The 14,903-nt window shown below is 37.5% G+C and overlaps 1 protein-coding gene and 1 pseudogene across 5 annotated transcripts in view; one reads left to right on the forward strand and one right to left on the reverse strand.

Annotated features, from left to right (window-relative positions):
- Gpc6 (glypican 6) overlaps positions 1–14,903 on the forward strand; it is a 1,085,538-nt gene that overhangs the window by 530,512 nt on the left and 540,123 nt on the right. For all 5 annotated transcript variants that reach the window (XM_004870814.4, XM_004870815.4, XM_087193031.1 and 2 more), the window contains one exon: positions 14,228–14,619. In XM_004870814.4, the coding sequence (XP_004870871.1) occupies positions 14,228–14,619 (392 nt within the window). The remainder of the gene's footprint in view (positions 1–14,227; positions 14,620–14,903) is intronic.
- On the reverse strand, positions 5,684–6,337 carry LOC101701506 (eukaryotic translation initiation factor 1 pseudogene; annotated as a pseudogene).

Consider the following 14,903-nt stretch of genomic DNA (forward strand, 5'->3'; position numbering starts at 1 on the left):
ATTATATTTGTTGTGGACGTTGGTAAATTGCCTCAGCTTCTATCCTCATAGACCTCATAGAGAAGCTGATTCTGCCCCTATGGACACAACCTGGAATCAAACTGCTAATGATTATAATTCCAGCTTTGTTACCTGTATAATTACAAACCTTGGAGATTACTCAACTCTTCTGTGCCTCTCTTTCCCTGCAAATCAAAAGTAGGTAATAATAATGACCTTAGAGAATTGTTAATACTAAATTAGTTAATTCATGAGAAACCCTTGGAACAGTAGCTGATTCAGAATTTGTCTGTAGTAACTGTTAGCTTTTAAATATTCTTTAAAAATAATTGTAAATACAATATAATAATTTACAGTTTGGGTATACTCTTCTTGTGCGATTTTTAAATTGTTAGATTTTAAGCTATTAGAACTACAATAATGGGCTGAAAATCTCAATTGACAAATCTTTGTACCCAAATCTTTAACCTCATATTTGAAATTGAATTCTTTCCTTTCATTAGTGCTTTTTTTCCCCATTTAATCATCTGACCAGTCACAATTTCTGTTTTAAAAAATAAATTTTAGTAACATTTATCAAAGTTAAAACTCTTTCCTTAAAAAAATGTAGGGAGTTTAAAACAACTCAAAATTGAAGACTGGCATAGTGGAACATATGAATACTATCCAAGACTTTAAAAATCTCTTATATCTCTCTGTATACAGTTGCTTTCATTTACAAACCTGTTAATCAAAGTAAACTTTTCACATTTTCAATATTGTCAGGTTTTGATGGCTAAAATAAGTATAAATTAAAATTTTAGCTTTAAATTAAGGTACAAAAGTTTTCAGATATAATTGCACTTGAACGACTCTGGATAGTTGGTTTCTACTGGCTGAGTTATGTACGTAAATGCTGCCTTAGTAAGGCTGTGACCTCCACCCCCTTAAGCATTAATTAGCTGGGGGATTATCAAGCTCTGTTCCCTCCACTTCTCCTGCTACTTTCACTTTCCTTCCCTCTGTTAGAGCTCCTCATATACTTTTGACACCCTTTGATGAGTACAACTCTACCCCAGATCAGCACAATGACCATCTACTGGAAAGAGAAGGAAGGGAACAGAAGTGAGGGAAGAAGAGAATTGGGCTTTTGTGATGTATCATATGGCTACTTCCTTCACTATTTCTCCATTCTCTGCAGAGATAGAGGCATCATACCTTGACAAAAATGCAAATTTTGGAGAATGAGAGACAGGGTAGATGGCACCCAATTTAGGCTGTGCATTGGTATCACATGGGAAGCATGCTCACATACTGATACCTGGATCCCAGTCCAGAGACAGTGACTTCATTCATCTGTAGTGCATTTTAGGCATCAGGACTTTTAAAAGTAATTGTAAGGTTGAAAACTATGAAAAACAGAGAAGGGAGTAAATTCCATTTGACTCTTGTTCCTCCCTCACGTTAGAGCCTACCTGACCCTTTGTTCCAATAGCTCCGTGTCCTTATCACTGGCTTTCTCCTGAAAGCAGGCTTGATCTCAAGTCCCACAGGTCACCTGGGATGGTTTGCTGTTTGTGGGGTGTATCTACTCCAAGGCAGAGTTTGAGTGGAAAGAAATGGTAGAAAAGAACTGGATTTGTGAACATTGTAATATTACTAATATTTTCTCAGTTGGAAAATGAATTGGTTATTTCATTTGAGAAAATAAAATATAGAAAATGACTTTACCTTGCCTTTAGTATAGTTGTATGCTTTAGGTGCATAAAGGCTTAAACAAGCAATGAATACTGTGATTAATGTCACTGAAAGGAAAATGGGTATTGCCTGTGGGCCAAAGCTAATGGTGTGTGGAGTTATGCAAGTGACTTAACTCTTAACTTTAGTTAAATGCATCTTAACTTTTAACTTCTCAGGCTTACGATGAGTTAGATGGAGTCTGCAGGCTCAGGATAGTTATTTGCTTTTGGCAGCAACTGTCAGCAAATTTCAAAATGCATGATTCAGGAATTAATAGTTTATCTTTATCACCTCCAGAATATAAATGGCCTAATCAGTCCTTCTCATTTTAAAGATATCTTTGGGGGAAACAACCTAGGAAAGAAATAAAGCATTTATCAATCTAACATATAAAGAATCACTCAGAAACAGAAGTTTAACCTTGTGAATCTGAATTCAACTCAAAAGTTTCTATAAACTTCTTTATTGCTTCAAATTTCTCTATATCAACCAATTACAGAGTACTACTTACTACCAGCAAACTTGCCTTGATGCTTCAGAATGGCACACCAGATCCTGAAAAATTTCCTGACATCTAATCTCTTCTGCTGACTTGACTTTAATGGTATAAACCTGAAGGACATTGGTGGAAGGCATTGATTATTTTTAATGAACATTCATGGTGACTTACTGATGACATTAAAAATTCCTTCCTGGAAAAGTCTAGTCAATGAGATGAGATAAATTGGAAATATATAAATGGCGATGTCCAGTTGACCTAAATTATACATTAAACATACATTATTATGTTATTATTAATGCATTAACTAATCCATTTATCAATGCATGAAAATAGTATATTATAATTATTAAAATTGATTATTATACCCTTGATGCTCTGATTTATTGATAAGTAATATTTTCCAAGAACTTTTATATTTCACCTATTTATATGTAATTTGTAATGGTTTCCAACACAAATTGGGAAGAAGAGAGTTCGAGTAACTTTTGGATTACTATAATAAGAAATTTTTGAATTTTGCATTATAGTATTTATAATGGTTGATCTATTTATAATTTTCTGAAAATATTCTTGATTTGTGGTGAACATTGGGTTTTATTATAGGCCATTTAGTAGTTTTTGGAAGATTATAAATTGTAGATTAAATTCCTGTTTTCATTAATTATCATAAAGGAAAGTCTTACCAAAAGGAAATTGTGGAAGAGGAACAGCAGAAGGAGACAGAAGAGAATGTAGAAGAGGGAAAAAGGGCATCAAAAATCATCAAGATAGGATATGAATATATATGCTAATTCCTTCAAACAAATGTATTCACTATGCGTTGTATATTATGTGTTGCAAACATATAACAATAAAATACATTTAAAAAGTTAACTGAAATAAAAATAATTTTTCTTCACCCAGCATCAGAATAGGCTACTACATTGCCAGGACTACTATAAGATTTTCTCCTTATAAAGTCCTCCAGGGATTCATTAGACCACAGCCTTAGAAAAGTTTTGGAATATCTCACTTTAAAATCACTTCAATTCTGTAAACCATTAAGTGATTTCAAATCTTGCTTTTGGATTTCAGTTACCTTTGAGGAGAATATACAGAGGTAAATGGGCTGCAGAGTTGTCAGAGTACGTTTTAACATAGATGATAAAATAATAGTAGAAAAGCAACTTTATTCTGCTGCTTTTATGACAGTTAACAGACTAATAATTAAACTGTCTTCCTAACTACAAGAAATTAAACGAATCAGACATTTTGTTGAATTAATTTATCTTCAAATATTTCACTAAGGATTTTTGACCCCTTAGTCTATTTATCAGCATTTTTTTCCATGAAAGTGTAGATATTAAATATATTTGTGTTTTGTACACATAAAATCTATTTGGCATGTTTTTCTTTGTGGTTGCTTTTTCTGTGTTTTTATTCAAACTTTAAAAAATATTAAAACCATTCTGAGCTCACAGGACATAACTTTTATTTGTTTGTTTGTTTTTAAAGACAGACTCTTGCTATGCAGTTTAGGCTGGCTTTGAACTCACTGTGTATCCCAGGCTGGCTTTGAACTCTCAGGATCCTCCTGGCTCAGCCTTCCAAGTGCTGGGGTTATAGGGATGCACCACCACACCCAGCCTCACAGGACATAACATTAATAGGTCCCTGACTATGAGTCAACCTCTCCTTTAAAGTGTGTTTGCGCAATCCATTGTTTTCAGAACATTAAATAGTATCAAAGGATGGGATTCTCTAGGGCAGATAGGCCTGGCACACACTTATCTTATCGTTCTTGCCATTTTCTGAGAAGCAGTTCTGCAAGGCCTCCTTTGGCCCTGACTTTAGTTGCATTGTCTTGCCTGCCCTGCTGTCCTGAATTGATGTAAACCTTTTATGGTCATTCTGACTTTGGGCAAGGCCCAGAGGTCACACAGTGCCAAATCCAATCAGCAAGGTAGATGAGGACACAGTAACGTGTTTGTTTCTAAGACTCCAAATCTCATTGAAATGTTCAGCAGACGCATTCACCTTGTTTTTGATCACACTTCACAGAGACTCACTCACAAAAGATAACTTTCAGAAGTGTTTCAGAAAGTAGCAAGAATGATGGGATAAATGTGTTTGAAGCCAGGGGGAATAATTTGAGGGGGCTAATGACAATGTGTCTTGTACTGTAATACATTTACTTGGATTTTTATTTAAACATGCGCCATATTCTTGGATCACATCTTACATAAGAGTATAAGCTACTTACCCTCTCTCTGACTCCATTATGTGCACCTAGGAGAGCACTGGACTAGGAAATCAGTATTTTTTAATGTGTATAGTCTCTTGTAATTATTATTTGTAATCATAGTTGTTAATGGTATTATCTTTTATTAGAATTCCATCTTGGAAGCAGAGCACATACACTTTCTGTATTCTTCTTGGACAGTCACATGTCATTATAGGTGAACTGTAGGTCCATGTGATCAGAGTTCCTGCTGTTTATCTGTGCTTTTTATTGGTCTGCCATTGAGATGGTTGATAATCTAAACATTCATTATTTTAAGGACACTCATATTTACTTAAAAGATATCTAGGCCAAGCATGGTGGTGCATACCGATAATCCCAGCAATTAGTAGGCTGGGACAGGAGGATCGCCATGAGTTTGAGGCCAACCTGGGCTACATGGTGAGTACAAGGCCAGCCTGAACTACCTAGACCCTGTCACTCACACACACACACACAAATGATATCTAGCATAAAGCTATATTACCTGCATGTTATAGGACTTAAATACTGAGTTCCTTACTTAGGAATAGTATTTCCTGGGCAAGAGATTTAGCTCAGTGGTTTTGCTCCTTGCCTCGAAAGCACAAGGTCCTGAGTTCAATCCCCAGTACCAAAAAAAAAAAAAAAAAAGAATAGTATTTCCTAAAAAAAACCAAAAACATTCCTAAGTAGGAAAATGTGTTTTCTATGTAATTTATCAGGAATACAAGAATGTGCTCATGTATATGTAAGTTGTTGATTTTATATATTATATAATATATATATTATATATATATATCACTGTAAAAGGATCTATGTGCATCTGTCATAAAATGAGACACTTTTTTGGTCAAAACTTATAGCGTCCTTTTGTGTCTTGTGTCCCAGCCACTGTCCTATGTACTAGTTAATGTCCCAGACTCTGTGATACCACTCCATGACGAACCTGTACTAGCCTTAGAGATTTGACCATGGTATCCAGTCTCAGTTACCTATATCAACTAATTACTACTGTGGAAAAAATAATCACACATGAAAATTGTTCTGTAAATGATTCATATATGATTTCAGAACACAATTTGCAATTTATGTTTAAATACAGTTTTATCTACTAACTTAGGACATTAATTATTCAAATCTCAGTGTGAAAAAAAAAATTTTTTTTGGCTCTTTTCAGTTTATTGCATATAGAAGTTACACTAGTCCAAGAGAAAGCGGACCCCAAATGGTTACATTATATAAACCTAGAGGTTCTGAAACTCGTGACAAGGGACAGAAGGGACACTCTACTCATTGCAAGGAAATCCTAACTTAAGCTTCAATGAACCACAAGCACTTAAAACCCATGAACCTTCAGCTGATCGGCCTTAGCCAGTCCAGTCTCTACCAGGATCTGGTGCATGTTTTTGCGTTGGTCACCCTGGAGCTGGATTACTTCTCCATATTCTGGATGCTCCATTACAGTACCATTGCAGGCAAATTTCTTCTTAAACGCCTTCACCAGTTTCTTTTTATCGTAGTCGTCAGCGATCCCTTGGACAGTGGTAAGGGTCTTCCTGCCGTTTCTGTTGGATTTTTATATGGATATAATCTTCAGTGCCGACAGAAAGCAGGTCATCACCCTTACTTGCATCAGCAAAGGGGTCGAAAGAGTAGAGGTTCTGGATAGCGGACATAGGATACGATTGGATTCCTTTTCCTCGGTGGAAATGGCCTGCGGAAGGCGCTGCGGGAGAAGGCAGGCCGGGGACGGATCTCCGGGAAGCAGAGGGCTCAAGGTGGAGGCAGCTGAATCCTCAGCGGCGGCTCAGTGACTGGGGCTTTTTCTTTTTTGGTACCGGGAATCAAACTCGGGACACTGCGCTTGAGAGACAGGCGCCAGAACCACTGAGCTAAATCCCCGACTCACAGTGTGAAAATTTGACTTGAGATGAATTACAAAGCCACTCTGCCTTCGTGTTCTTTCTTAGAACTCCTTTTTGTCTGCAGTAGTTTTGGAGTTCCGTGTTGCATACTGGTTAACTGGTCTAGGGTAACTCACTTAAAACTTGAAGCCTTAGTCTCCTCATCTGAAAAGTAGACTTGCTCATATCTAATCTGGCTAAAATGTGTGTAAATCCTATAACAAAGCGTTTCATGTACTTTAGACGACGTGCTTGAAATTAGCCTAATTGATTGTTTCAAGGCCATTATTTTGTCTTTTAATGTTTGAAATATATACTTTTCTCCTGAAATGTGTCAGGTAAGAGGGCCAAAGACCAAGACCAGACCAGGCCACAACAAGCCTTTTTTAGGGGAATAGATCTGCCGGGCTGTCTCTGAACAAAGGAGAGACAAAAGCAATACGGCCGGGGCAGGGAGAGTCTTTTATAGAGACTGGGGTGGGGTTTGTAGGGGCAGAGGTGGGGTTGAGTGAGGTAGTGACTAGGGAATGGAGGAGCCCATGATGTCACTAGGTGGTAGGAGGTGAGTATTAGGTTACTTTCTAGGCGAGAACAGGGGCATGCTGGGAAGAAGGGTTTATTCTTTGGTGGGAGCAACCATCTTGGCATGATGTCACACAGGGGAGGGGGCAAGGCACCATAGGAAGAGGGCAGCTACTATACATAATAGCTGCTGAGGTGGTGGGAGACCTATCAAAATGTAAGAAAAAAATAGAAGTAACATGCATTCTTTTTCTGTTTTTTTGCATGTTAAATCAGGTTGTTGTGTGGAAGGATGGACAACAATTAATGGACAGAAATATGATCATAAAAAACTTTCAAACAGGAGGGCGGGGGATTTAGCTCAGTGGTGCTACCGCCTGCCTCATAAGTATAAGGTCCCGAGTTTGATCCCCAGTACCAAAACACAAAAAAAACTTCAAACAGGAAAAAGTGTGTATTGTTCTGTTAGATCATTTTGAAATCATATAGCCTTCTGTTAGCTCCTAGGAAGAATTGACTAAGTAATCATAATCCTTATTATAATATGATAAATTTAATTTATGAGAACACACACATACACATGTTCAGAGCAATGAAAAGTATGAGGTAAGAGATGCAGAAGCAGCAAATCATGAATGAATTTTTACACACAGCAATGTTATCTCACAATAATTATACATTCTGCCGTCTCCTTTTTGAATGTTATTTTAAAAGTAATTTTATGTAATTTCAACCCCATAACTTTTTTAAAAGAATACATTCTGACTGTCTGCTTCGTACACAAAACTGCAAGTATTTTTTAAGAAAAGGTACTAAGATGATGTGGTAAAATATTCATTCACAACAATTCATTTTTCTTATACTCTAGATTTTTTTAAGAAAAGAAAAACTTGTTTTATGAAGAAATAACAAATGGCATAGTCTTGTTTGTTGAAAACAACAAAAAATAAAGCTCCAATGTAAATCTATTCAGTACTACAGACAAACAGTTGAACGGTAAAAGCTTTCTGTGGGAAATGGTTGTACCGGAGACTCCAAAGCATTGGAGAGTTCACTCCAGTGCAGTGTTGCTTAAGAGAAGTCAAAGCATGGTGTGGTATAGGCAGGGTCTGTGGGGAAAGGCAGGGTCAGATAACCAACATGTTTCCTAACAGAGAACAAAGTATGTCTTATGAACTTGGAACATAAAAGAATACGAACTTCATGTGTGTAAATATTTAAGAATCTGGAGGGTAACCTGATGGCAAATCAGCACATCAGTTCCATCTTGTTCTAAAGTGGAGTTTCCATTCTCTCTCTCTCTCTCTGAGCCCACAAAAATCCTAACAGGAGTCAGACTAGATGAAGTTAGGGTGTACTTCACTGTACTTTTATGCTATCCATCTCTCTGTTTTCATGCACTGTTTAATACCCTACTATGTGACAGGAAGCATGCATTGTGTATTAGTCAGCTTTGCTGTCCCTAGGACACAAAACCAACCATTCGCAAATTAAAGAAAGAGTGGTGTAACTTGGTTCACAGTTTCAAGGGATTTAGTTCATCAGCTGTCTCCAAGGCGGAAACCTCATGGCAGAGGGCACAGAGGAGCAAAGGTGCTTGGTTTGTGGTGGTGGGAGGCAGAGCAGGGGAAGAGTCCCAGAGAGGAAGAGACCAGGGGCCACATGTGGTACCCAAGGTCATTCCTGCATGACCCACCAGAGACTCTCAGAAGTGTGCTCCACCAATCCACTAGGCCAATTGAGAGGAAATAGTCAAGCTTAACTGCCACGCTCAAATGGCAATACTGACATCTAAGAATCTTAGTGTGAATACGACCTGTATTTCAGTTCCTTCCATTTAAAAATACAGCTCCTCAAATTATTAGAATAAATAATTTGTGGATTTGCAGGGTTAGAAATGTGTTGGTTTTTTCTTGGAATTTTTGGTGTTCTCTTTGTAGGTTTCTGGCATTTATATGTAAAGGGGTGACTCTCAGCAGGAGGGGGTAAGATGGGGAGAGAGAATGACTTTGTCTTTCAAAGGATGTCTGCCAATGTTCAGAGACATTTTGATTATCATGCTAGTGTTGCTAGTGGCATCTAGCAGGTAGAGGCCAGGGACGCTCCTTATAACTTACAATCTGCAGGATAACTTCCCCCCACCACAGAATTGTCTAGCTCAAAATATAACAGTGCTGAGGTTGAGACAGCTGATGTGGGGTAGTGGCATCCATCTGCTAAATACTATATAAACCAAAACCTGCCAAGAATGATGCTTCAGGTGGCATGGGTGCCCTGAGCAACATCTTTACCTCTATTTAATTATTAGGTCTCAAGCCCCCAGAAAGTGGGACTAGACCACTGAGGGTTTGAATGAGTTAGTGTTTTGTTTATGGGGCAAAATACATGACACAACTTTAAGGAAGAAATGTTTTATTTGGCTTACAGTTTCAGAGGATTCAGTCCATAGTCGGCTGGCTCCAAGGCAAGAACATCATGGCAGAAGAGCATCGTAGAACTTAACTGCTTAGTTCATGGTGGCTGGGAAGCAGAGTAGGGTAGCAGGGCTAGAAGGGAAGGCACCAGGGACCAGATATATTTCTCAAGGTCACACACCATGACCCAGTCAGAAAGATCCAGAAATGTGCTTTACTAATCTCCTAGGCAGCTGACAACCAATCATGTTGATAATAAAGATTAATCATCCTGGGGATTATGCTTGCTTACCCTCAAAGTTGAACACTGAGTAAAATAAATGGCACTGTGTGTCTTCCTCCATTAAGACCCCTCATTAACTCAACACTGTGTATAAGCAAGGAGATTTCTCAAAAAAGAAAAGAACTGAAAGCAGACAGATAGATTCGGAATGATGAAGTGCATTCCTGCTTGGTTAACCTTAAAAAAGGCATTGAGTGGGCAGGCTGGTAACTGCATTGTGTCTGTGAATCATACCCCTTCTAGATTATCAGGTTTCAGCACTATTTTTTCTTTTGAGACTGATCCTGCCCTACAGTGGTTCATAACCAGATTTTGGCTGGGCTGCCCCAACTGATTTTTTAAGATTTGTGGGATGGGGTGGGGGGGATAGAAACAAATATAGTAGGACAGAACCTCACATACACACTTACCTCCACACCTGTGTGTGTGTATGTGTGTATGTTTGTGTGTGTCTAAGTTTAAAGAAGCAAACTTAGCTCACCTGCTTTCCAAGATAGAGCAAGTACTCTCTGTTACGATGTGTAGCCATAATTGCCACTGTCTTAGTAACTTTTCTTGTCACTGAGACAAAATACCCACACAAGTTAGAGAAGAAATGGTTTATTTCCAGCTCACAGTTTGTAGAGGTTTCAGTCCATAGTTGGCTGGATTCAAACAAGGCCTGCATAGCAGGGGAAAAACAGTCCATGGCAGAGCAAGCAAAAGGCAGCAAGCAGCAGCAGCAACCTGCCTTCCATCTTTCCCTTTCATCCCATCCAGGCTACAAGCCTTTTGGGTGGTGCCACCCAAGGTGCCTCTCCTTTTCGGTGGGCCTTCCTTCCTCATGAAGAGCATGGAAATAAAATAAGAAAAAGATGCCATATTGCATGTAACCCAATCATCAGGCCCAATCTACCACAGCATATGCTTTTCCAAAGTGGTGTTAAGGAGCAACTTTCCCTGTTTCATGTACCTGTGATTGGGAGCCTCTAGCATGTTTTTTCCCCCTTCTAGCTTATGCTTCCCTTAGGGACTTGCTACCTTGCATTTCAATCTGTTCCTCTGGATGTTTCCTTTGAAGCCTTTCTCAGTTATCCTTAGGGCACCTTTTGGCTCCTAGGAGTTGATTTTAGTCCCTAAAGAGGCCTCTCCAAGCAACAGGCACCAAAGTATAAGCTTTCTTTTTGCCTGTGGAAAAGTGGTGGTTTTTATCTACATGATTGTTCTCCTTGAAGCAGTCTGCCCCGCAGCTAACAGATGTTTTCATTGAGGTCTCCCCTGTAGATGAATAAAATCCTCCCAGAGGCTGATGCTTGCTGGAGAAGCTCTTTTGTGCACCTATGAAGCATAACTGAGCCCTAAGCAACTATCTTTGATGTGTACTTTGTGATTGGGGAAGAAAAGGAAAAACTCAAATAGCATCTTTTAGCCAAACTGTTTCTTGCAGATGAGAATTTTTGTTGATTGAAGACTTTCTCCAGTGTGAGCTCTGCCATCTCCAATTAAACAAAAGGTTATATTGAGATTACTTTTTCTTGTATTGCTCTTGAGTTTTGTTCTCTGTGATGGATTTGGACATAATACTTCACCAGAAAAATGGATCAGGTAGTTGTCTTCTGATCTCTATCTTGTTTGGATTGCTGAGAAAAAATTTTCATCCAGGCATAAAATATTTTGTTGAGAGTCAACCTTCAAAAGGTGCAAGTGTACAGACCTGCAAAAATTGAAATGCATTGTACTTATTTTTGGATGACATTAGTTTTGCCTCAGTACCTTGGGTCTCTATTTTTCATAAGATCTAAGATCAATGTATCCTAAGATAGCAACATTTTTCATAATTGGCTGATATATTATCATCTTTCAATACCAAGTATTAAGTTTGACTATGAAGTCAGTAAACCATATAATGACTTTGAAGAAGGGGTAATTTGACTTTTGAGCACCAGTGAAGCTAATAGAAAAGTTTTGAGACAGTGACATATCTTTAGAAAAAAATTTAAGCTCATAATCTAATGAAATATTTCTTGAACCATATTTATTGAACTATGATGACTTGGTTTCTACATTCACCCATGAATACATGAGAAAACAAACCATAAGACACAATGATTGGTCAGTCTGATTGTAACTATTCACCCTCAAAGTGGCCAAAACCCTAATACTTCAGAGTCCGCATGTCAGGAGAGAAAAGACCTCAGGAATTTAATCTTTGGCAAAGGAAAAACACAAGCTTCATCTCTAAAGAGAAACCTTTGAATCTCAAGTCATTAGAGAGTAATGAGGACCAGGAAGCACTCTCTCTCTGTCTCTCTCTCTCTTTCTCTCTCTTTCCCTCTCTTGGATGTGTGTACTCTAGCTCTCGCTCTTGCTCTTGCTCTTTGCAAACCTAGACCACACTATTGATTACTGACTACTCATTGCTGAAGGCACTACTGTGCTCAATAAATTAAAATTTAATTCCTGAATGAAACAAAATAATTGACCTCAAAAAGAAGATAAATGAATAGACTGTTCAGAGCTTATGATTAGAATCCACTTCCAGTCTTGTTATATTAGTATTTTTCAATTCAGTGATTTTCTCATTCTATCCTATCTTCTTCCGCAATCTGTAACACTTTTCACCCTGTTCCTGTATCAGCAAAGCTAAGTTTTTTTCATTCTTGCTTTCAAGGTTGAAAGATTTTACTTATGTTTATACGTTGGCATTGATATTGATAATTTAATATAGTTTTCATTTTAGAACAAACTAAGTAACTATTTCTGCAAAAATTTATTATGCTCTTTATTTCATATAATCATAAATAATATTGCCATATAGCATACACTGTTATGTGCTTCACGACTAATTTTGTTTACTAAATCTTTGTAGGTTACACTGTTTCTTTTTATATTATTTCAGTTGTGTAACTTTATAGAACACTGATAATTTGATACATATATAGAATTACAATGAAGAAATCATTGTACCGTGCTCATCATTGTACACTATTTTAAGTAGATTGTTTCCACCTCGTTAAATATTTTGAAATTTTTTAACATATATTTCAACCCATATAAACAATATGTACTGATCAAAAGAGTTACATTACTTTCTCCTTATCAGTTAGGGGGTTAATAATATGTATTCTGATTTTATATTTGGGAAAAATAAAAATAGGAAATATTTGGTGACTTAAACAAAACTGCATAGGATTTATATAATCCATGACTCAAGTTTTTATTGCCTCTATATCAACAGAATTTCTTTAAGAAAAAAAAGTATTCCTTCTTTGTAAAAGGATAAACAAGGGACCAGATTCCTTTTTAAACTTTGTTGCTTTGATCTTACTTAAAAACAAATATAAAATAGTTATCATTAGTGTAATCACTTAGAAATTACAAGACAATTGTTCAACTCTATATTAATCAAATGGAAGTGGCTAAACCAAGTGCTTCTTCAGCCAACTTCTAAGAAAACATAAAATAACGCCCTTAGAGTCCATATTGACAGATTCCTCATCTCCCTCCCATGAGTTGAGAAAGAATCCCTCAGGGTTCCAAAAAGAAAAATTTTTTTGTAGTTTTTATTTGGAGTCCTTTATGTGTCCAGGACTCCATTTGTCCCTGCATCTCTGAGAAAGGTCACAGCTTCAGGAATAGAAAGGAGCTTTGACGATGTGGAGCTCAGAAGCATTCTGTTTCCTTAGCTTCCCCCCATTTTCCAAAAGGGGTAAACCTTGGGCTTGCTCTACCCAAGCTCTCTCATGCAATAAATGTTCGATTATATAGGGCTTGTCTGTGTCCTGCATATACAAAATACCTCTTTAGTGAGCCTTTAGGTTAGCAGTTCCCAGTAGCTTTACATTTTGTCTTATTTTGATACCATCAGTGATCTCTCAGTAACAGTTGCTGAACTGTGGCAGGATGGGAGAGTTCACGCATTGTAACACACTTTTTATTAAGAACCTCTTAACCACAAAGCCCAAATGCCAACATTTTGTTTAAATTCTATAAAATAATAGTTCATATTTATAATGATGATCCAAGATGCTTCATGGTTTATGATTCATTATGGCCACCTTAATTATGTTCATTACAGCTTTAGCAGTAAGTGAATTTAACTGCATCGTGAATTTCTGAACAGTTAATTGATTGCTATATATAGGAATTAGAAAGAGTCCAAAATATTAGATTAATTTGAGCATCCCATTTAGGACTATTGCAAATAAAAGCAATTTAATGGAATTTAGTATTATAGCAAATTAGTAAATAGGCTAGAGCAAATGTATTTATCAGTGTGCATTTTTATTATGTTAATGACAATACTCTGCACATTATAACTGAAACCTATTTTGATTTGAGCTTATATCAAACAATAGCTTTTCCTAAAATTTAACAATACATGAAGAACAGAGCTGTTTTAGAAGAGTGTTAAGTGGTAACTCCCTATGTTAATGGATGTTCTTTTAAATGGAGATCACAAGGTCTTAAGACTGCTTTGTCTCATGGGAGATCACAGGTAATAGATCAAGTCACAATTAAAATATTGTTGTCATCTGTCCCTTAAGGAACTAATCATAGGGTACCCCTGTACTATGAAAAGTGGTTGTATTTAAAGTAAATTGATATATTGAACTTCCAAGATGTTATTAATCTATGACTGCTTTCTTGTTTCATCTCTAGAATTTTTCCGGGAGCTGCTGGAGAATGCTGAGAAGTCCCTAAATGACATGTTTGTCCGGACCTATGGGATGCTGTACATGCAGAATTCGGAAGTGTTCCAGGATCTCTTCACAGAGCTGAAGAGATACTACACTGGAGGCAACGTGAACCTAGAGGAGATGCTCAATGATTTCTGGGCTCGGCTCCTGGAGCGGATGTTCCAGCTGATAAACCCTCAGTATCACTTCAGCGAGGACTACTTGGAATGTGTGAGCAAATACACAGACCAGCTGAAGCCCTTTGGAGACGTGCCCCGGAAGCTGAAGATTCAGGTCACCCGCGCCTTCATTGCTGCCCGCACCTTCGTCCAGGGGCTCACCGTGGGCAGAGAGGTGGCGAACCGAGTTTCCAAGGTATTGAGAACATGCAGCGTTTCTAGCTGGTCTTCCTTTTTATTCTGGTTTTAAAACAAATGTTTACAAAAGAAAGTTAAGGTGAAAGTTGTTACTTGCATTGGACCTTGGTCTTAGAAAAATCAGCTAAATACATGACTTTAATTCTGTTTTGTTTTTTCCCTTGCTTTGTGCGAGAGAAGATAGAATTTCAAGCAGTTCTATGTGGCTCAGGAAATAATGTCAATGTTTGTCAGCAACAGAGCAGGGAAGTTTTCATTAAGAATGATGGGACATGGGCCGGG

Source organism: Heterocephalus glaber, unplaced genomic scaffold (genome assembly GCF_053883595.1).
Source record: "Heterocephalus glaber isolate CG9 unplaced genomic scaffold, H.glaber_assembly_v1.0 deba00001577, whole genome shotgun sequence".
Classification (NCBI taxonomy): Eukaryota; Metazoa; Chordata; class Mammalia; order Rodentia; family Bathyergidae; genus Heterocephalus; species Heterocephalus glaber.